Source organism: Pseudorasbora parva, chromosome 3, assembly GCF_024679245.1.
Source record: "Pseudorasbora parva isolate DD20220531a chromosome 3, ASM2467924v1, whole genome shotgun sequence".
Taxonomy (NCBI): Eukaryota; Metazoa; Chordata; class Actinopteri; order Cypriniformes; family Gobionidae; genus Pseudorasbora; species Pseudorasbora parva.
The window spans coordinates 51,015,980-51,038,537 of record NC_090174.1 but is presented as its reverse complement, the minus strand read 5'-3'; the positions used below and the strand labels follow the sequence as shown (position 1 = coordinate 51,038,537).

The following is a 22,558-nucleotide window of genomic DNA, read 5'->3' as shown; positions in this document are numbered from 1 at the left end:
TCTCTGCAATTCTCTGCTTCATTACAGATTCATTTTCCATGCCACTTAACTCCACGAGGATGAGTGCTCACCATTCACATACAGTAAAATGCATTTTATATTTTGTTCAAGCATTGTCTCTGTAGCTGTCAACATTCAACTGATAGTTTTTGAATGTTCAGCTTTTTCAGGCTTTTGTTATCTCAGAGCTCTGCATGGTGTTCTGAAAAGTCTCAAATGATAAGCATTTTTTTCTGACGTTTTAACCAAAGTGACTTAGAGTACACTTATATCATGGACAATATCCCCTGAAGCAACCTGGGTTTGAGGGCCTATTTCAGTGGCACTTCCAGTGGTCATGAATCAGCCCTTGCAGGGTTTGAACCAATCTTTTTGTTCACCAACCTAAGGGGTAATTCACCGCTGGCAAGATGGACTTTTAATAAAACTTGAAGTAGAAAAGGGCTATGATGTTCCCTTTGGTCAAAATAGTATGGAAAACCCCCATAATGCCCTCGGTTACAACAGACTGACAAATAAATAGACCAATTCACACTGCACCAACAGACGGCAACAGACACTTGGTTGGGTTTTTCCGAATCAGTGGGTTACCTCTGTTGGTGTCTGTTGCCGTCTGTCAGTAGATTGGGTAAACCCAGCCTGATCTGCCGGCTATTTGCTTCTGTTACACTTTTGTGGGAACCAATTACAGACTGGCGTGCTATTGGTGGGTTTAACACGATGATGGACAGAGAAGCGATGGATTGTTGTCAGTTGACAATGCCTCTTGTGGTCTGATTGGTTGAAGGACTATCCAATTGCATTTAGAGTCATTTGAATTATGCTCGTTTATCACACCTCTTTGTGCAGAAAATACAGAGCAGACTCCCCAGACCAATGTTCAGTCTTAAATTGAGCTTGGTCTGGTGATAGCCAGACAAGTCTGTCAGAGCTTTTTCGCCGACTAAACATGCAGAATCGGATTTAGAACGTCTGAGAAATGACGTGCTGTAATTTGGTGACTGTCTGCATTGGTCTGCTTCTGTCAGTGCAGTGTGAATTGGCCATAAAGGGGTCATGAACTGAGAAATCTAATTTTCCTTGAACTTTTGACATATAAGAGTTATATAAATATAAGTTTCAGAACTGAAAACTTCCTTGTTAGTCCAAAAACTGCTTTTATTGGTACCAAGCCCAGCGAATGATTCACTGTGCATGTGTCCATCTATGACGTCATGGATAGGGCCGTGTTAAGCCTTTGCGGAGCCCTGGGCTAAGCTTTTGCGGCTTCCTTGCTTTACCCGAGGCAAAAAGTAATTGAAACAGATTAGACTTTAAATTACATGAATCTGTGGTGAAATAACCAGATTTTCAGTTCAATGCATGTTTATTTTAATGCGAACAAGGTTGTATCACTTTAAATGCTGCAGACACACCGTTCCTGGAAAGCACTGCCGGACCGCATCCATTTGTAGTGAGAGAGCTGAAATCCGTTAACACTGGGACGTATAACCGGCGATCTATTCGTGATTAAACTATTTGCGTTGCAGATCTAAGCAGTTCATAGGAGTCATTTGTTGGACTACTACACAATAATAGAAAGACGTGTTTTATTGCTATTATCTCATCACATTTGAAGCGCCGCTAATGTAAAGCGGTAGAGTTTGCATTAACAATTTATATTTTATGCATTGGGAATTTGGGATAGCCTACACTAGCTGCCTGCTGGGGTGGCAATGGTCTTTCTGTTAGGGTGGCAATTGAAACGCCGGTAGATCCGCCCTTGCCACTGTCATATTTTCTTACATTTTCATTTGACATGTTGAGGTGACAATGTACTGGGTGTCCGCTCTGACTCAATTCGGGTGTGTGACAACGATGAGCAACGTATGCATAATTACCTCGATCCAAAATATAAAAAAAAGATAACGCAAAAGAGAATTGTCTCGGGGGGCCCCCTGGTGTTCGGGGCGCTGGGCTGCAGCCCATGTTGCCCATTAGGATAACGCGGCCCTGTGGATAGGTGAAATACCGCCTCTGCAGAAGAAAATCAATGCCTACATCAATATGGCAACTTTGGCCCCGCCCACTGGTGTGTTAGTGAAATGACAAGGAGAGATGAGCGATACAGGATCACTGGACTAAAAACAGCATTCTAAAAGAACCCAAAACTAGGAATGTGATTATTTATTTTCAACATCTCAGTTGAAGATTATTTATTTATATGCTGTACATTTCACTGTGGATTCTTTCGTAAATGAACAACATACAAGCATATGTCTTCATTCTAATGCCTGGTCTGTGACCATGATTTATGATATTGATGAGTTTTTATATACATCTCAGTATTGACCCTTTAGGTAATAACCTTTATTATCCTCATAATTTCAATCCACATCACATACATATAAGTGTGGCCTGCCTTTTTTCTTTGTCTTCTTTTTCTCTTTCCTTATGTGATCCATATTTCCCCCTCCCTTGCATATATTTCTTATGTAAAGAAGTCTCTGCTTGATTTGAACAGAAATATCTGTTCTGTTCAATGTTACTTTCATATTGAAGTCCATGGTTATAATTATTCATAAGTATGTAGTGGCATAACTACATCTCTGACGTTTATAACAAACAAAACAGTTTAAAAATCCGTTGAAATTTGAGCAAGTTATGGTTATTTAAAAGTACATGCAACATTAAAACACACTGTTACGAGTGAGCGAGCTGCCTGCGACAAGATGGCCGCCATTTGCGGACCGCGACCTCCATTGGCCAACAGCGCACACGAGACATCTAGCCTTTATTATGGATATTTATGTGAAAAACCACCTCATGAGAGCATAATTTTTATTTTGTGATATATGGGAGTTTTTGCAAAATGATTGCGTTTCCATTGAGCGTAATTTTCAATTCGAAATTTCAATTTGCGCAATTTGAAGGGTCATGGAAATGCGGCTAGTGACTGAGTTCTAAACTCGGACTCGGACTCGGAGTGGAAGTACCATCAACATGCCTGTGGACACTGCGCACTAGCGGTCTGCATGTGTAACTGCATATTGATGGGACAACAACGCAGAAGTATAAATGAAAACCAATGCGTAAATTGCGACGTAGAGGATGGCGTAGGTCCAACGCAGAAGTATAATCTGGGTGCAGGTAACATGGAGAACGAACACATTGTTGATTTAGTGTACATATAGGCAACTACCAACATTGTAAAAATACAAAGCTTTTTAAAAAATTGCCAAACTTGTCCTTTAAACAGGGGCTAAGCTGCAGTCATCACCTCTTCAGTCACAACTCCGCCCAGCTCCACAGACATGTCAGCAAACATTGATGGCAGAAAGAAACTCTGTTTCTGTTATAATTCATAATCACATTATTATTATTAGAAGCTTAATAAATCTCTACTGTCTGCACTCCCCAGCTGTTACTTGTATAAAGTCGCTCCCTGTTTGATCTGCTGTTATATTTGCATAAAATGAATAGGCTATATTTAGTGGACACGCCCACATTGCAAAGGGTCGCAGTCGCTCATGGGAACTTTAATTGAAAATGATTATGGCATTTGGCTTTCACAGAGACGGGTATTTTCTCGGTAGCCTTGTACTAGGCATAGCCTATGCCTAAGCCATATTATTTCTTCTCCCTTTAAAGTCTATAGCCTAAAATTTAATGTGCAAATATATATATATATATATATATATATATATATATATATATATATATATACACACAACCCTCCCAACGCAATATAAAATGTTATCCTTTAGTTATGCAACAAGCAAAAACAAAAAAAAAAAACTACAAAACCGGAGAGCAATAGAAGCTGACGTTGAAATGCAGGAGAACGGAAGTAAGAGATAGACAAAGATAAGAGAGCAAACATTGCTCAAAAACAGTCGTGTAGCCTACTACTTTTCAACCGAAATAGAAGCAAGAAAAAACATCGTGTAGGTGGAGCTGAGACCTTCCGCTTTCCTTTGATGAGAAAGTTACGCGTTTAACCTACTAGAGTGCGCAATTCTCACACACTTCCCCGCATGAAGAACCGAACTGTCACTTGAATCAAGTCAAGGACTGTACAACCTCTCCACAAGCACTTACACAGCCAAAGCAAAGCGACTGTCCTCTCTTGTCCCGTTTATTCAAGTTTTTCTTTGCTATATCCGTGTTTCTTTTTTCTCTTTCTTTTGGAAAGCTGGAAGACACCCCAGATCTGCGCTCGCTTCAGCATGCGTTTGGTGGACGGAGCGCACTCTTGGCGAGCTCTTCATCATCAGGCGCAGGGATGATGTTCAACTCATCGGGCTCACTAGATTTCTACTCGTTCACTCGCCCGGAGGTCGCGTCGGAAGTTCTCAATGGTTCCTCACACTTATTCTACAACATCTCAATGGCCATGCGGAACAATTCTTGCGGGGAACCATTGCTCGATTTCAACACAGCGGAGAAGATTGTTATCGGAATGATGCTGGCCATCATCACCACCGTCACGGTGATTGGAAATATGCTGGTGGTGATCGCGGTGTGCGTCGTTAAAAAGCTCAGACAGCCGTCCAACTATCTGTTGGTGTCCCTGGCCGTGGCGGATCTCTCCGTGGCTATTGTGGTGATGCCATTCGTGATCGTGACGGACCTCACGGGAGGAAAGTGGCTTTTTGGAGAGGTCTTCTGTAACATCTTTATCGCCATGGATGTGATGTGCTGCACTGCATCCATCATGACGCTGTGTGTGATCAGTGTGGACAGGTGAGTTCTTAAGTCATTTAGGGGACGCAAAGTGACTTTGGAGCAAGTGTTTTGAACACAACGTTGAATGTTTATGTCATGAAACGACCCATTTGGGGTTTGAAAGTACAACCCTTTTGGTTACTTAACATCAGTTTTTTTAACCACCACTAGGAGTTTATGCAAAATGTTTCATCCTTAAGTATCATATACATATATATATATATATATATATATATATATATATATATATATATATATATATATATATATATATATATATATATATATATATATATATATATATATATATATAACACATCACATCTATAAAGGTTTGAGTTATGTTTGAGTTAATAATATGTTATAACCATGTGTGTTAACATTATATACGTGGCTGTTTGTGGCACTATCTTTGGGACTCTCAGATGTAATGGTTTTATACCGTACAAACTGTACATTCAATCCCCCTACACTGCCCCTGCCCCTAAACCTACCCATCACAGGAAACATTCTGCATTTTTACTTTCTCAAAAAAAACCTCATCCTCTATGATTTAAAAGCCTTTGGGAAAGTGGGGGCCGCTGGATGGTCCCCACACTGTGATCTCAGGTTGGTTGGTCCCCACAATTTAATATAAATAAGGACACACACACACACACACACACACACACACACACACACACACACACACACACACACACACACACACACACACACACACACACACACACACACACACACACACACACACAAATAAAATAAAATACCCTTTATGTTAGATGTTAATTTTACTATAATCATAATACTTTTCTTTTATGTTAATCGATTTGACAGCCCTAGTTTGTATATTTATGGAAATATGCAGAGGGTGATCGTGATGTGCGTTGTTAAGAAGCTGGATAACATATTATTCAGCTTTGACACAAACTTGTGGAGTTCACTGGTAAATATCTATTTTATTATATTAATATTAATATTAATATTATATATTAATTAAGAACTCCGCAAGTTTGTGTGAGGGTGATTTGAGAATGCTTTTGTGAATGATTTAGAAGAGAATGATTATCTTGCGGTTCATTGGAAGCCTCATGACTTCAATATGGTCTCAGACCTTTGGACCTCACTGTATTACATGTGGACTGAGTTGGATTGGCTGGGTTGGAGCTAAACTCTGCAGGACAGCGGCCCTCCAGGACCGTGTTTGGGGACCCCTGGTCTACGTTGTTGCTTATTTACTATTACTCCTCAGTTAAACAAGCATCAGTCAGTCAGTACTAAACTGCAATGGCAACTTCCTTCACTCGAATGTCAAGGCAACTCTCTAGAAGCATTTACTGTACAGCAGAAATTAATACTGACAACTCCTGTGTCCATGTTGGACCGAGAATAGGGTCAGTACACCTGCAGCCAGTCTTCTGTGTGACATCACGAGTGGGGTCGCTGAAAGACCCTGATTTAGTTTGACACATCCGAGGAGCTAGTGTCCTGTGGGTCCTGGAGATCAAGAATCTATTGCTGAAGCTTACTAAACGAATGGGTTATGTTGGGGAAAAAACGGGCTCTATTGATTTTGCAGTTTTCACATTCACATATGGCTGTAGTAAACTGTTATAGTTAATTTAATTAGCCATTGATCTATACGTCAGATTGACCATATAGTGTTTCTTTCCAAGAACTGCTTTTCTATATGACAGTAAAGTCAATGGAGAATATGTTTTACAGCATGTCTGGCAGTACCTTGGGGTTTTAAAAGTTGCAGGTTTATCTTTTAGTTTGGAAGACCAGATTGCTTATTTAAACAACTATCATAAAAAAAAAAAAAATCCATAATTATGATTGGCAAGCTGTCTTATTTAAAGATGACCATCCATTAAGGTGTAGGAGTTTAAAAACCATCAGTTTAAATTATTTGAAATGAGCTACAGTGCTGAAATCATTCTCTAATGAACTTGATTAGACAATAAATTCATGTTTATTAATGTATTAATTTAAATTTGGAATGTGTTTGGAAACACTCCTGTCTCTTTATTGTTGTGATGCACACATCCCCTTTCTTTTTTCTAGAAGGAGGTATTTGATACTCAAGAAAAATGTAACATAGACACATTTTCACCCCCCCCCCCACTACATTACGTTTGGAATCGCTTAGTAGACACTTTAATCTTTATACGTACATACCAGAGGCTCATATCCTTTCAACAAGTACTTTAGGCTTTTGAAGGATGATAAACAAACCTAGTGTCTTATGACACTTGTTTCTGTTTGAAAAAAGCTGATGTGAAGTGATTGCATATTTGAGTATAGCCATTTATGCGAGGACAAGAACATTGACAGGAGGTGCTTAATGTTTTTTTGCTATTGGGACTAAAGTGTGATCCATCAGGTTGCTCTGATCTGATTGGCTGTTAATTTAAAACTGATGCATTATTACTATCAGGATATAAAGGCATGCTGAATGATATTTTTATATGACTATATTTCTATGACCCATGATATATGACCTTTATATCTATATGTTTTCCTAAGATGTGACAGTGAGAGCAAGGAATATCTGTTTGTCCGACTAATGGAAGACAGGTGCAGTGTTTAAAAAAAAAAAAAAAAAAAAAAAAAAACTTTATTTAGTGACTATTTTTCTGGCAAGAGTTCTCAAAGTTATGAAGAAAACGTTCTTTCAGTAACGTTAATAGATAAGAGTTCTCGTCTTTAATAATGTTAGCAAAAAAACATTATTTATATCTTTGTGGAACATAAAAAAAGACTACTTCAGAGAATATTCAAAAGTAATGTTCCCATAATGTTTGCAAAACTATCAAAATGAACGTTTCCTTAAAGGGGTGGTTGCATGCGATTTCACTTTTTTAATGTTACTGCTTGAGAATAAACAGTGTCTGCAAAGTTATAGCGCTGAAAGTTCAGTGCAAACGGAGATATTGTCTTTTAAAGTTATGGCAGTTTATTTCCCCTCAAAAACATCCGGTTTGGACTACAACGAACTTCTTCCAGGGTTGGTGACATATACTCTTGCTAGTCTTGCTAGAAGTGACTTCTGCCCGTAATGGTAAGGGGGGTGGCATTTCCGGACAACTTGGCACTTCAGCCAATAAAATTACATGAAACTACATTTGGCCATCTGACCAATCTAAGACCATTGCGTTTTTCGGAGGGATGGGCTTCATAGAAGCAGGAAGCAAACGAGCTGTTCAAAGGACAGTGGAGACAGCTGTGTGGAATAAAGGTGAAATATAAGAAAAATATGCTGTTTTAAAAAAAAGTATTATGTTATTAGTGTTGTCACGATACCAAAATTATGACTTTGATACGATACCAGACTAAAATACCTCGATACCAAATCAATACCACGGTAACAAACAAACAAAAAACAAATAATAAGATTAATAGGACAACAGAACTTATTATTCATTGTTTTATTTTTGTACTAAAAATTCACTTGGCCAGCATGTTCCTGCCCTGGTTTTTGACCATTCCCTCCTCTTATTGATATAATAACTACATGCCAGTGTGAACATCCTTACAGAGATCATCATTATTAATCATGTTATCATTCACTAACCTTTCATTTCTCAACAGGTTGGGATGAACAAAATCTTATTTTATGATTCGAGTAATTTCATATTTTTAAAAATGTTATCTTATAATTATAATATAGATTTTTAATTGTATCTGTTTTTAAAAATAAGCAAAAAAAAAAAAATGCAAATTACAAACAATATGACAAAAACAGTTCTTTATTTTTCAGCTACATTAGATCTAACGTTATTTAACAGTAGCAAGCAAGAAAGAAATTACCTAATCATCAAATATAAAACTGCTTAGTCTACACTCTATAATTTAACTATACACTGATTCTTAATAAATATATTTTAGTTATTTAGCCAAGCATGTGGTGGTTTTCTATTTTTCACTGTTTGCTTAACATTAATGTTATGATTGTAAAAGCGCTATATAAATAAAGTTGATTGATTGATTAATCACAGAATATTAGGTCTGGCTGACGACCTGCACTGATCTAATTACCTCAGCTGTAGACTACAAGGTCACTAAAGACTGTGTTGACCTGAATACTCGCCAGACCACGCATTTTTTAGTATGTTTGACCATTCAAACCCAAATAATAATCCGCGAAAGAACTGAATGGCGATCGCATGTTTGTTGCCTGAAAGGCGTGTGCGCGCGCGCTTCAGGTCAGAGTCCAGTAGCGCGAGCACGTCCCGCGCCGCGCTTTTTCCTCTCATGCTCGCATATTTCTGTTGCTTTGTCATGCGCTGCGCGTATATATTTAACTCTTCTGCTTCTAATGTTTATTGAACGGCTGAAGCAGAGCTCTCTGCACACACGTCCTGACACCTGCTGTCACATCATCACGCAAATTAAGAAATACAGCTCATAGGCGCTGTCCTCCCTAAAGTACCGGTACTAATAATAGTCCATATCGTAGGCCTAGGCTACCGTTTGTAATATCAGGGTATCGCAATACTTTTCTGGTACAGGTATATCGTGCAACACTACATGTTATACTGCACCCCATAAACACAACCAAGCCTAGAAAAAACCCCACGAAACCAACCCTTTAATGCAGGGGTCTCCAAACATGGTCCTGGAGGGCCGCTGTCCTGCAGAGTTTAGCTCCAGCCCCAATTAAACACACCTGAACACACTAATCAATGTCTTGATAGTGCCTTGTAAGACACTAATTAGCTGGTTCAGGTGTGTTTATTTAGGGTTGGAGCTAAACTTTGCAGGACAGCGGCCCTCCTGGACCACATTTGGAGATCCCTGCTTTAATATTTTCATAACCAAGAATAAAAAAAAGTTAAATAAAAAAAACTGGACAGAGACTGTTCAGGTGAATGTCAGCAAAACATTTTTTGTACATATATTTTTTAGTTGTGAAGAAAGCACATTTTGATTTAATGCTGACTTGAAGAGTATTCATTTAAAGGTGTCATGAACTGGCGTTTTTTTATTTTGTTAAACTGATAAATGAGCTGAACTAATGACATTCGTGTGGTTTTTATTATTATTATTATTATTCTTATTTATTTATTATTTTCTACACTGGTTTTGAGGCTCTCTCCTTAACGCTGGGTTTTGATAGGCGTGACACACTATAGACTTGGAAGTAAACGCCCACGGCTAGGATTGGATAAGATTTGCATATTTAATGAGCTTCAACTCCCCTGTCAGTACACATGAGGGATTGTTTTGAAAGTGTGTGGGGACATGGCAACCAGAATGAATCGCCACAGGGCTCACAAAATACTTTATCAAACAAACACATGATTTATCTCTCACCCTTCCCCAATTGATTGGATGTTATCCCATGTCATGTCAGGCATGAGTCAAGAGGCACGAGTTGTTCTTCTTCTGTTAAACCGGTGTTTCACCACACAATGATGTCAAGGTGTGGCATATTCTAAGATTGAGCATTTTCTAGGCCTGGTGTCAATAAAAGCTTTGACTAACAAGGAAGTTTTCAGCTCTGAAACTTGCAAGATATTGTTACATTACCATGACCTTTTATATATCAAAAGCTCAAGGGAAAGTTGATTTCTCAATTCATCACCCTTTTAATTTATGTTGCATAATGTAATAAAAATGCCACATTGTTCCTTTTAAGACTGATTTTAACAATGTTTATGCTCTTAAATGAATTTTACAGAGTAGCCACCAATCAAGGACAGCCCCTAAACAGGAACTGAAGTGCCTGTAAACTCACTATATTATAACTCAGTGTTCAAGTACTCTTGACAAATGCTTTGACCTTTGATTCAGTTTACATAGATCACTTCAATAACGGAAGTGAAACTACCTTGCTAGTGCCTTTTCCTCATTTATCGAAAGTGTGGCTTTGTTCTCAAAATCTTGAGCTGTTTTAAACAAGAAATCTCAATTAAAGGGTTAGGTCACCCAAAAATGAAAATTCTTTCATTAATTACTTACCCTCAGACCTCCCGTAAGACCTCCGATCATCTTCGGAACACAAATGAAGATATTTTTGTTGAAATCCGATGGCTCAGAAAGGCCTTCATTGACACCAATGTCATTTCATTTTTCAAGACTCATAAAAGGCACTACAGACGTCGTTACAAAGCCCATCTCACTACAGTGATTCTACACTGTAAAAAAAATATTTAGAAAAAATGTTACCATGGTTGCCTTAATTTTGAGTTCATTGAAATTAAAATTTTGAGTTAATACAATGAAAATGTTTTGAGATTCGACAACATTTATTAAAATATTATTAAAAACATTTTTTGTAAGCATATTGGGTAATTGTGAAACATGCCAAATAGTACTATTTTCTCAATTTATCAAATTTTTATGTGGTTCAGATACAATATCTTGAGTTTCTATTTATTAAAAAGATTTCCTTCATTGTATCAACTCAAATTTTTAATTTCAATAAACTAAATGTTAAGACAACCAGGTTACTTTTTAAAGTTAAACCAACAAAAACCAACATTTTTTTTACAGTGTACAATAACTTTATGAAGCGACGAGAATATTTTTTGTGCGCAAAAAAGAAAAGAATTAAATAACGACATATAGTAATGGGCCGATTTCAAAAGAAATCGGATCGCCAATGTCACGTGATTTCAGCAGTTTAGCAGTTTGACACGCGATCCAAATCATTAATCAATACATTGATTCATAACCGTTCAAAACATTCTTTTGAAATTGGCCCATCACTATATAAGTCGTTATTTTATTTTTTTTGCACACAAGAACTTTTCTCGTCACTTCATAAAATGATTGTAGAGCCACTGTAGTGAGAGGGGCTTTGTAACGACGTCTTTAGGGCCTTTTATGGGTCTGGAAAAAGGAAATGACATTGGTGTCAATGAAGGCCTTTCTGAGCCATCGGATTTCAACAAAAATATCTTCATTTGTGTTCTGAAGATTAACGGAGGTCTTACACGTGTTGACGACATCAGGGTAAGTAGTTAATGAGAGATATTTCATTTTTGAATGAACTAAATCTATCTTTAAAATTAATTGAAATATACATATCTTTATATAGCAGTAAAACATTCACTATGGAAACGGAGAACTCTGTGAGGAAAAAAAATCAGCTATCATAAAAGGAGAGGGCCAAAAATATTACTTTCACTAATGGGCTTGTATTATCTCAATTAAATAAATCATCATTATTTCTCCAAAGTTAAAGACAAATTACCCTCATTCACAACCCACAAATACCAAATTAAGTTATCCGTGAGTGGGCTCAAGCAAGTTATCCATCTTACTGAGACAACAGACGCGTCTCTTATTTATGGGCATATTTTAGTTTCATCTCAGGGTGAAGTGACAGTGATGAAACATTGTTCTAGTATAAGATTAAGTGTAAGTGAATGGAATGTTTGCTGCTGGTATAAAGTATTGAGAAGCCACACAGCGTTGGGTCTGAGGGAAAGGCACAAAGACAACATGAAGGAGCACTTGGCTTTTCTCACGATGTTCATGTTAATGTGACTGGTTAATGTTTGTGTAATGTGCTAATGTGAATCCATGGTACTTGAAAAATCAAGTATCACTCTTGTTGCATTTTTAAAGAGTATACGTTAAAAATAGAAATAGCATGTCTTTGCATTAACAATGGCACCATGCTGGTTCTGGATTTTGTCTTGAATACATTTTGTACACACATGCCTTTGCACACGCGCATGCGCGCGCGCGGACACACACACACACACACACACACACACACACACACACACACACACACACACACACACACACACACACACACACACACACACACAGACACAGACACAGACACAAGCACACACACAGACACACAGACACACAGACACACACACACACACACACACACACACACACACACACACACACACACACACACACACACACACACACACACACACACACACACACACACACACACACACACACACACACACACACACACACACACACACACACACACACACACACACACACACACACACACACACACACACACACACACACACACAGACTAGGACAGATGGATTAGTGCAAGTGCAAAGTTTATTATCAGAGGTTACGGACACAGGTGATACTTAGGTGGAGGGTGACACACAGATGATGGACGATGATGGTGAAGTCGATGATGGTGAAGACGAAGATGACGATCAAGACGAAGATGGTACAGGTGAGGGCTTCTATGAATGACAAGTAGTCGACGTTTGGATCGGTGCATTACCAGACAGTGAGTGTGAAGGGGATGAGTGCTTATGTAGTGTTGCTGGTGATGGTGCCCAGGTGTTTAGAATGCTGGTGATTGGGAACAAGTGGGTGTGGCAGTGTTTGATTGTTGTGAGGGTGTGACAGTACCCCCGCCTCCACGGGTGGCTCCTGACGGCTGGGATGGGTGGCAATGGGGTCTACCACGGTCCCGAGGAGCGGGTTGGTCAGGGTGGTCTTGGTGAAGATGAGAAAGGGCACCCGCCTGGTTGTTCTGGTTCCCTGGAGGGTACGTCCCTTTGAAATTGAATCTGGTGAAGAAGAGGTCCCAGTAGGCCTGACTATGATTCGGCCGTTTGGTGTCTCGAAGGTACTCAAGGTTACGATGATCGGTGATGACTTCAAATGGATGTTCTGCTCCCTCCAGCCAGTGTCTCCATTCTTCCAGGGCGAGTTTGAACGCCAGGAGCTGCCGGTTGCCGTTGTCATAATTCTGCTCCGCCAGGGATAGCTTCCTGGAGAAGAAGGCACATGGATGGAGTCGTGAGGGTGTCCCCTGCCGCTGAGACAGCACCGTTCCGACCCCGGTCGATGAAGCGTCCACTTTGACGATGAACGGAAGATGAGGATTAGGGTGGACCAGGATCGGAGCGGACTGGAAGGTGTTCTTCAACTGGTGGAAAGCCTCCGTGGCTGATGGAGTCCAGGACAGAGACTTGGGCCGGTTCTGGAGCAGGGAGGTGAGTGATGAGCTGAGCAGGCTGTAATTCTTTATGAAGCGGCGGTAGAAGTTGGCGAATTGCTGCAGCTCTTTGATAGTGGTGGGCTGAGGCCAATGGGTGATGGTGTCCACCTTCCTCCTGTCCATCTTGACTCCATGGTTGTCTATGATGTACCCAAGAAACTGGACAGTGGAGACGTGGAACTCACACTTCTCGAGCTTGAGATAAAGGTGATGGTCTCAGAGCTTCTGCAGGACTTGACAGACATGCTCTTCATGCTCCCTCAGGTCACTAGAATAGATGAGGATATCGTCGATATAGACGATGAGGAACTTGTTTAAGAATTCACGAAATACCTCATTCATGTAATTTTGGAAGACGGAGGGTGAGTTGGATAGCCCATATGGCATCACCCGATATTCATAGTGACCTGAGGGAGTAATAAAGTCTGTCTTCCACTCGTCTCCCTTGCGAATGCGAAGGAGGTTGTAGGCACTTCTGAGATCGAGTTTGGAGAAGATGGTGGCCCCACGGAGCTGTTCTAGGATGGATGGGACCAGAGGAAGAGGTTAACTAAACTTGACAGTCTGAGAATTAAGGTGACGGTAGTCGTTACACTGCCGCAAGCCTCTGTCCTTCTTGGCCACGAAGAAAAAGCTTGAAGCGGCAGGGGAGGTCGATTGACGGATGAACCCTTGTTGTAGCGCTTCGTGCAAATACTCCTCCATGGCCTCCATGGCCTTCCATGGCAGGAGGTCGATGGCGCAGTCCCATGGCCGATGGGGTGGTAGTTTGGTAGCCAACCGCTTACTGAAGACATCCTGGAAGCTGGGGGAATGGCTACGTTGACTTGAGTTTCGGGACTCTCTACTGAGGTGGACTGGACAGGTAATGATGAAGGAACTGACGATGATGATGGACCTTTTTGGCGAGGACGATGAATACAACGAACAAAGCAGTTCTCACCCCATTGCAGGATCTCTCTGGTGGACCAGTGGATATGCGGCTGGTGTAATATAAGCCAGGGGCGCCCCAGGATGATGTCCGTGGTTGACTCCTCCAGCACCAATACATAGTGTAAGTGTGGGGGAGAAATGGCGGACACGACCTCGGCCCAGCAGTTTTCCCTGAATGGTGGTGATTCTTAGGTCAACGGGACAACGTTGACGTTGGGCGGTTAATTTTTTGAGGGTTTGCTGACTAATGAAGTTTCCCGCCAACCCGGAGTCGATGAGGGCTTGTGCTGCAACAGATGAGTGAGAATTACAAACGAATACTGGCGTCTTGGTAAGGTTTGCCGTTAAAGGAGGTAATTGGATGGTACTCACCGCTGGCCGAGTGGGTCGCACGGGGCAGGTTGTTGTGCCATGTCCATCTCCCCCACAATAAAGGCACAGATGTTGTGATATCCTGCGTTGGCGTTCGGTGGTGGTGAGATGGTATGAGTCGCTCCCTGGTTTTCACAGTGCATTTTGGGATTTTTTAGGGAGTTTCACACACTGCTACCTAAATTACCTTCTTGCAATATTGGCAATTTATAATAGACCTACTTTGCTAATGTTACTGCATATTTATTTTTTGGAACTATTTATTTTTTGTTTAAAAAAAAAAAACATTTTTACAAATAACACTAAATTTAATTTAATCCTCTTGTAAATGTAGGACTTTATAGTCTCCTTGTACTATTAATCATGTGAATTGCAGCCTAAACATTTACTCTTTGTTTAAACTCATTTTATCTGTGAAATGGTTAAAACGTTCCTCATATCTTTTTTTCTTTCTTGGCAGCTATAGGTCTGGTGTTCCTGTTGAGATTAATAAATTGTGATATCAATTATTCACGAGAGTGACATTAATATTTAAACGTCAGGGTAAGTGGAGGAAGTATATCCTCTTAGCAGTAACTCTATCCTTTCCTTTGTGCAAGAAAAAATAGCCCCATATATGTTGGACGGGGGAATGCTGCACATGGAGATGGGAAGGGACAGATGCACATTAAAATTGCAAATAAGACACACATGGTCTGGCTGTCTTTTAGAATTTAGAAATGGAAATAGACACAGATGCAGTTCAGGTTCAAAAAGCAGGTTTTCCCAGTGGCCCAGGAACTAGCCTCAGGTCTCAAGTGTTCTTGTGACTACTCTCCTTGAGTCTTAGTAGCATACGACACTGTTTCTGCTCTCCCGACAGCACGGCCATGCAACACAAGGCCTAGAGAGATGTTGCTCTGTGGTAAAACTCACCTGAGATGCGCCTGACATGTTGAGTCACACCTGTCAGTGTCGTCCAAAGTGTTTTTGACCGTCACCGATTTCTCCAGGAGCAGAAAGGACAGGAGAAAGCGTTATTGTGAATTTCACACTAATATTTTTATATAATCACTTGAGGATTGCACATCTCTAATGTGCTGCAAGGAGTCGATATACACTCAAGCAAACATGCTTGAATCCCAAAAATGATTGAGTATCATATTGAGTGTGAGACACTACGAAATGATGACAAGTGTTAATATGCTTTATTCGTCAGGGAGGAGAGGGAAATGAAAGCACGTTGTACGGGGTGGGACTGCGAGTGCTAGAGCAGCGTGTGAGACAAGCACGAGGGAGGTTGACACAGTTGTCGCACAGGAGGGAGGCTGAAAATTTATACAGTTACTTACAGGAGGTTTCAAATGTAGTTAAGGGAATAAGCACACAACAGAGAGAATACAGGGGGTTTTCTTATATAAATCTTGTACTCACCCTCATTTTAATTCCATCTTCCAAATCCACAGGACTTTATTTTTGCTATGGAACAATGGAAGTAAATGGTGGCCACTTGCTTTCGAGCTGCAAAAATAGTAAAGGCAACATAAAGTTGAATGTTGGGTGCTTTTTTAATTATTATTTTTTTACTTTTAAAGCTTTTAAGCCCTCTCACCATTTTTCATTCTATGGAAAAGAGGAGTGCAAACAACCTGTCTAACTTCTCCTTTTGTGGTTTGCTGTGAAAAGAAAGTTATACAAGTTTGGAACAAGAATGGATGGACTTAACTATGCATTTAAAGTCACCAGAATTGCAGTATTTATTATAAAGGATCATAAAATCTATGTGCCCTTTACTTGTAATCTTTAATCAAAATGCTTCCCCTCTTGCATTGTCATCTCTAATGATGTGTTTCAAGTCCCACCCTACGTTTTCTCAGAGAAGCGCTTCACTCTAGCCTAGAAATCTAGACACACCCTAGCAGCAGCAAATCTTAACTCTCAATAGACTTCTGAGATGGAAAAACCAAACTCTGGTTTGGCCAATCACATTGTGTATAGAGTCGGTGGGCGGGCTTAACATAATGACGGCAGAGTTGCGGAGGTTCCGCGTGCTTCTTCTAAACAAACAAGCTGGCGATCGGCGGTCTTTTGAATCGGCTTTGGCCGCGACTCTGGACAACTTGGAGTTAAAGGTCCCATGGCATTTTCATTTTAGGCTTTTCAACATTAATATGCGTTCCCCTAGTCTGTATATTGTCCCCAAGTGGCTAGAAATTTGTAAAACAGGTTCTGGCTGTCTTTCTCTACCTTTGAGAAAATGAGAGCTCAGACAAGCTGATCTTGAATTCTCCTGTTATGTCGTCATACCAGGAAAGGTTTCCTCCCCTTCCTCTGCTTTGCCCACCCAGAGAATTAGTGGAGAATGGATTCAGTTTATCATTCACAATTTCAGCACAGGCTTTACCGTGGATTCACAGCACCGCCACAAACAGTGAGTAACAGTGTTCATTAATGCCTGATCTGGGATCAGTGAGTTCTGATGTGTAGGTAATCATTCAAGTTCACACAGACTTTCTTTCTAAATCGTGTAATACTGTCAGTCCCGCCGCTGGCCGTCTTGATGCATCCGTGAATCAAGCCAGTGACTAAAAGGATCAACTCCATGTCATTTCTGTTAGTAGTATGAATCAAATCTGTTATTTAAATGAGTAAACTACAGAGAGCGATCAAAGAACACTCTTTATAATGTTTGGATCTGTCATTCACACGTTTATCTGCAGTGCACACATGTGCACACACAGTCCAAACTGCCGTTACAATGAATGATGCCTTTATGCTCAACAGAAGCTCTTACTATTCATGTCGATGTCGTGTTTGTTGTTAGCTGTGGTGAAGGCATTTTGTGATAATAATAACGTTTCAAAATTCACTTGTGTTTATTCAGAGCTCTCAAATACAAACAAAATAAACTTGCTCTCAACAACTCGGTACAATAACACTTTCTCAGTAATCTTTCCACAGCTCCCTCTGTCTCTCTCTGGACTGGCAGTGAGTGCTCCTGCTGCTCGTTCCTCACTATGCCACACCCCCTCCGCTACATAATCTCATTTCAAATGCAAAGATGTCAGCCAATCACAACAGTGGGTGTTTTCACTGATGACTCACAGCAGACATGCCCCTTGAAACAGAGCATTCAAGACAGAGGGCTAATATCAGTATAGAAAAAAATGCCTTTTATTTCATAATTATGATTTTTTTAATGTAAAAACCATACTAACAATATAAGTACACATCAGGAAACATTATAAAATTATTAAAAAAATCTATGCCATGGGACCTTTAAGCTTTTCTTTGAGAAAAGAACATAGAACGGCACTGAAGTCCTTAAAAAGGGAAGATGTGTTCGGAGTTTTGCCGAGTGGATACAGTGAAAGTTTAATCTTTCAACTAGCTCCGCTTCACGTTGCTCTGGTTGGTTGTAGTGCTAAACTATCACTTGCAGAGGTAGTTTGAAAGACAACCGTTTATCCCGCCCCTCGGATTGAGCCCTGTCAATGGTGAGTTTCCAGACCAAACATCTTGATGTGGGTCTGGCTTGTCAGGCTAGCTTCACTCAGATATATGTCAGAATTGGGGAAGCAAAGACTAACTTGCAGTTTCATGCTGACTTTCAGCTCACAGATCCTGTTAGTTACCACAGAAAATAATTTTGATTCCTCTGTTAGTTCTTAAATTGCTTGCAAACTACAGAAATAATGTCAGTAACACATACGCAGTCTTTCCAAATTAGTCCACACAATTGTGAGTTTCATGTGAGGGTGAAAAATATGTCGCTTGTCTTCAAGGTAGTCATGAGAATTTGTCGCACTGACCAATATAAACCTGCTTGGTTTGAAAATTACTTCTGTGTGAACTGTGGTTCACACATCTACGCTATTGAAAAATAGATAATGAACCTTTTGCCATCTGAGTAGCTTATTCACCATAGATACTACAATTAGGGTATATGTGCTATATCAAGTTGGGCTATATCTAGTATATATAATGGGCTTAAATTGGGTCACACATGTACTTCCTTGGGAATCAGGATAACAGCCTATAGGTAAAGTGAATAATCAATTGCCAATGAAGCCTGCAAATAAAAGCATCTATGATACAGAAGCAAATATAATGGTGTGATAAAAATGACCTGAGAAAAATACATTATTGATTCATCCTGAGTGATACATCTAGTAACTTTTACAACACATACCTTGATATAAAACTACATCAGTGTTTAACTATCTTAAGAGGATTACTGTTCTGCTCACAGTTCAGTTGTAGGTGGCAACAGTTGTCTTTACTTTCTAAGTTAAGCAGAACAGAAGAAATGGCTGACTACACACTGAATCCAAAAAAACCCACAACATTTATTTTTATCAATTGCATGGTGCAATAAAGTGCAAGGTGCAGGTGAGTTAAAAACAGAGGAGCATAAGCAGACTCAGTGCTCAAAGTTCCAAATTAACAAACACAAAACTCTCAAAGGGTTCCTTTTAAAAAATTCGCTATATCCTCATACTGTCATTCGACAGGTGATATTGAACCTTCTGTTGTTAACATAATTTTTACTGGCTCATGGGTGGTTTTATGGCTGCTATTTTTAGGCTACTGTAAAACAAACCATGTAAAACTACTGTATAGTGAGAGTGCATGCAAATATTTCATTAGGACATTTGGTTGAGCATAAAGTCAATGTGAATTCAAGACCATCCCTATACAGTACACCGACCAGGCATAACATCATGACCACTGACAGTTGGAGTGAATAACACTGATTATCTCTTCATCACGGCACCTGTTAGTGGGTGGGATGTATAGACTGCATTTTGTGAACATTGAAAGTGAACATTTTGTGATCAATAGATGTATTAGAAGGAGGAAAAATGGGCAAGCAAACGGATTTGAACGAGATTGATAAGGGCCAAATTGTGATGGCTATAGATGACTGGGTCTGAGCATCTCCAAAACTGCAGCTCTTGTGAGGTGTTCCCAGTCTGCAGTGGTCAGTATCTATCAAAAGTGGTCTAATGAAGGAACAGTGGTGAACCAGCGACAGGGTCATGGGTAGCAAAGGCTGGCCCGTGTGGACGAGCTACTGTAGCTCAAATTGCTCAATAAGTTAATGTTCTGATAGAAAGGTGTCAGAATACACAGTGCGTCGCAGTTTGCACCACCAGTCAGGGTGCCCATGCTGACCGCTGCCCCCGCTGAAAGCTCTAACATATGAAGGATTTTTAAACAAAGTAACCTCTTAAAATTAGGCCTTTGCATTTTTTTAAGGAGACTTACAGACAGGAGAGTGTCATCATGTCATGCTCCATCTAAACTCCATTAAAAGTTCAGTAACTGCATTTTGATTAGATTCATTTTTTTTGAATGAAAATCGTTTTGAAGGCTTATAGTTTTCACACATCTGCCCACCATCTTATCTCGATTAAAATGATTTGACACGGATCAATAAACTGTGATCTCTCACGTTACATGAGGCGTAAACCATCACAAAAGCCATTATTGTGCTTGTCTGAGACTTTCAGTCAGTATTCATTGCAGATGTCCTAAATTTCATTTGAGTGAATTTTGCAACATTATTGCGTATAGCGGCCTTTAATGAATATTCAGGCTCATTAATTGTTAGAACTGCCAAATATGATAAGTTTCTTCTTATTAATTCAGTTGTCAAGTTTTCAGCAGAAAACGTCTGTAAACATACAGAAAAATTGCTTCATTTATCTTCATTTATTAAACTGCTAAAGCTTCATTTATCAAAACTGTGTCTTTGTCTCTTTCATCCAAATTATATGAGAAGGAGACATAGATTCTATCTAATCAATTTTTACTTGGAAAAGTCTAGTGCTTTTCTAAGGACCTTATGATTTACCCTAGTGTCATTTTTTTATCGATTCTTTAATCATTTTCACTTTCCCCCATGACACATACCTGAAAAGACAGTTACTTAAATAAGGATGATTGTACCTCCTTGGAGAAAGACATAATTTGCCCTCTTATCCAGATTTTTTAAACTGCTATTACATAATTGATTCTGTAAGTATAATTAGTCATTTATTGGACCCCCTTCCTAAAATAATGTAAATTACACAAACCCATATTGAATTTTTTTTTAAATCATATTTTGCAGTATAACTATTTCATATTTTTAGACACATTTTTAATAGCCTAGAAATCTAGACGCACCCTAGCGGCAGCAAATTTAATCTGCCCGCAAGTGTCGTCTAGGTACTCTCAATACCCTTCTGAGCTGTGTTCCTCTCAATCTGGATGGGCCAATCACATCGTGTATAGAGTCGGTGGGCGGGGCCATAATGATGACGGCCGAGTTGCGTTTGCGTGCTTCTAGTAAACACAGAAACTGGCCAACGGCGGCGGTCTTTCGAATCAGCGTTGACTGCGATTCTGGAAGACTTGGAGTTCAGCTTTTCTCTGAGAAAAGAACAAAGAACGGCACTGAAGTCATTCTTAAGAAGGGAAGATGTGTTCGGAGTTTAGCCGACTGGATACGGTAAATGTTTAATCTATCAACAGGCTCTGTTTCACCTTCGTTGCTCTGGTTGGTGTAGCGCTATCCTATCGCGTGCAGAGGGAGTTTGAAAGACAACCGTTTATCCCGCCCCTCGGATTGAGCCCTGTCTATGGTGAGTTTCCAGACTAAACATCTTGATGTGGGTCTGGCTTGTCAGGCTACATTTTTAATACATATTGCCTACAATTAAGCTTGTTTAATAAATATTAGAAGTAATAATTGAGAAGCAATTCAAGTGTAATCAAAAAGTCTTGTCCCATTTCCACCATAACGACGCTGGATCTCATGCTGGAGCTTGTATCACGTTCAGCAGGGGAACTTCAAACTCTAGACTGCCGTCCTGTGTTCTCTCATAGCCGAAATATGCTGTGACTGACTCCATAATCTGTCCACACAATCGGTGTACAGGTCTGAGAACATATTTTAACATCCTAAGTATTTATATTCTGCATCTTTTTGACTAAAAACATAACATTTTATGCAAGGCAACAGGCGTTTCAATCAGCAAAAGGCTGACGTGACACTCTTTTACATGACTCATGTCACGCCCCTGTATGTTGCGTTGCATATTAAACAATATACTGCTCAAGAACAGATTTATAGATAAAATAAAATGTACACAAATCTCTATTTTACTGAAGACATGCACAATTCAACAGAGCTGCACTGCTCTCTCCTAAGGAGGTCACAAAAAGCCAGCGAATACTGTGTTAAATAACACAACTCTGAGTTATGTTTGACCCAGGATCTGGGTTCCACCCCCCCCCCCCCAAAAAAAAGACCCAAAATGCTCAACCCAGCATATGAGTAGAAAAAAATAACCCCAACTTTTGTTTTGTGTATATATATATATTTTTTGACATAACCTTTAGTAGGTTTTAAATCTCAAGCAATGTACATTTTGTCATGTTTGGCATGGTAATGAATATAAAAGTGTTTTGTCTTGGCGGAATAAATCTGCTATACGCTGCTGCTTTTATTACTGCTGCTGTTGGTGCTGCTGCAGAGCAAGTACGAGACTTGCTACTGCCAATACATAGACGACATGTTGATGTGAGAAAGTAAGCCATGCAACTGCTGTACAATATAGT

The 22,558-nt window shown here is 39.8% G+C and overlaps 1 protein-coding gene across 1 annotated transcript in view; it reads left to right on the top strand.

Annotated features, from left to right (window-relative positions):
* The first annotated feature begins 3,867 nt into the window (after positions 1–3,867).
* Positions 3,868–22,558, top strand: part of htr7c (5-hydroxytryptamine (serotonin) receptor 7c) — a 59,761-nt gene continuing 41,070 nt past the window's right edge. The window contains exon 1 of the mRNA XM_067439388.1: positions 3,868–4,725. Coding sequence (XP_067295489.1) covers positions 4,265–4,725 — 461 coding nt within the window. The 5' untranslated portion in view covers positions 3,868–4,264. The remainder of the gene's footprint in view (positions 4,726–22,558) is intronic.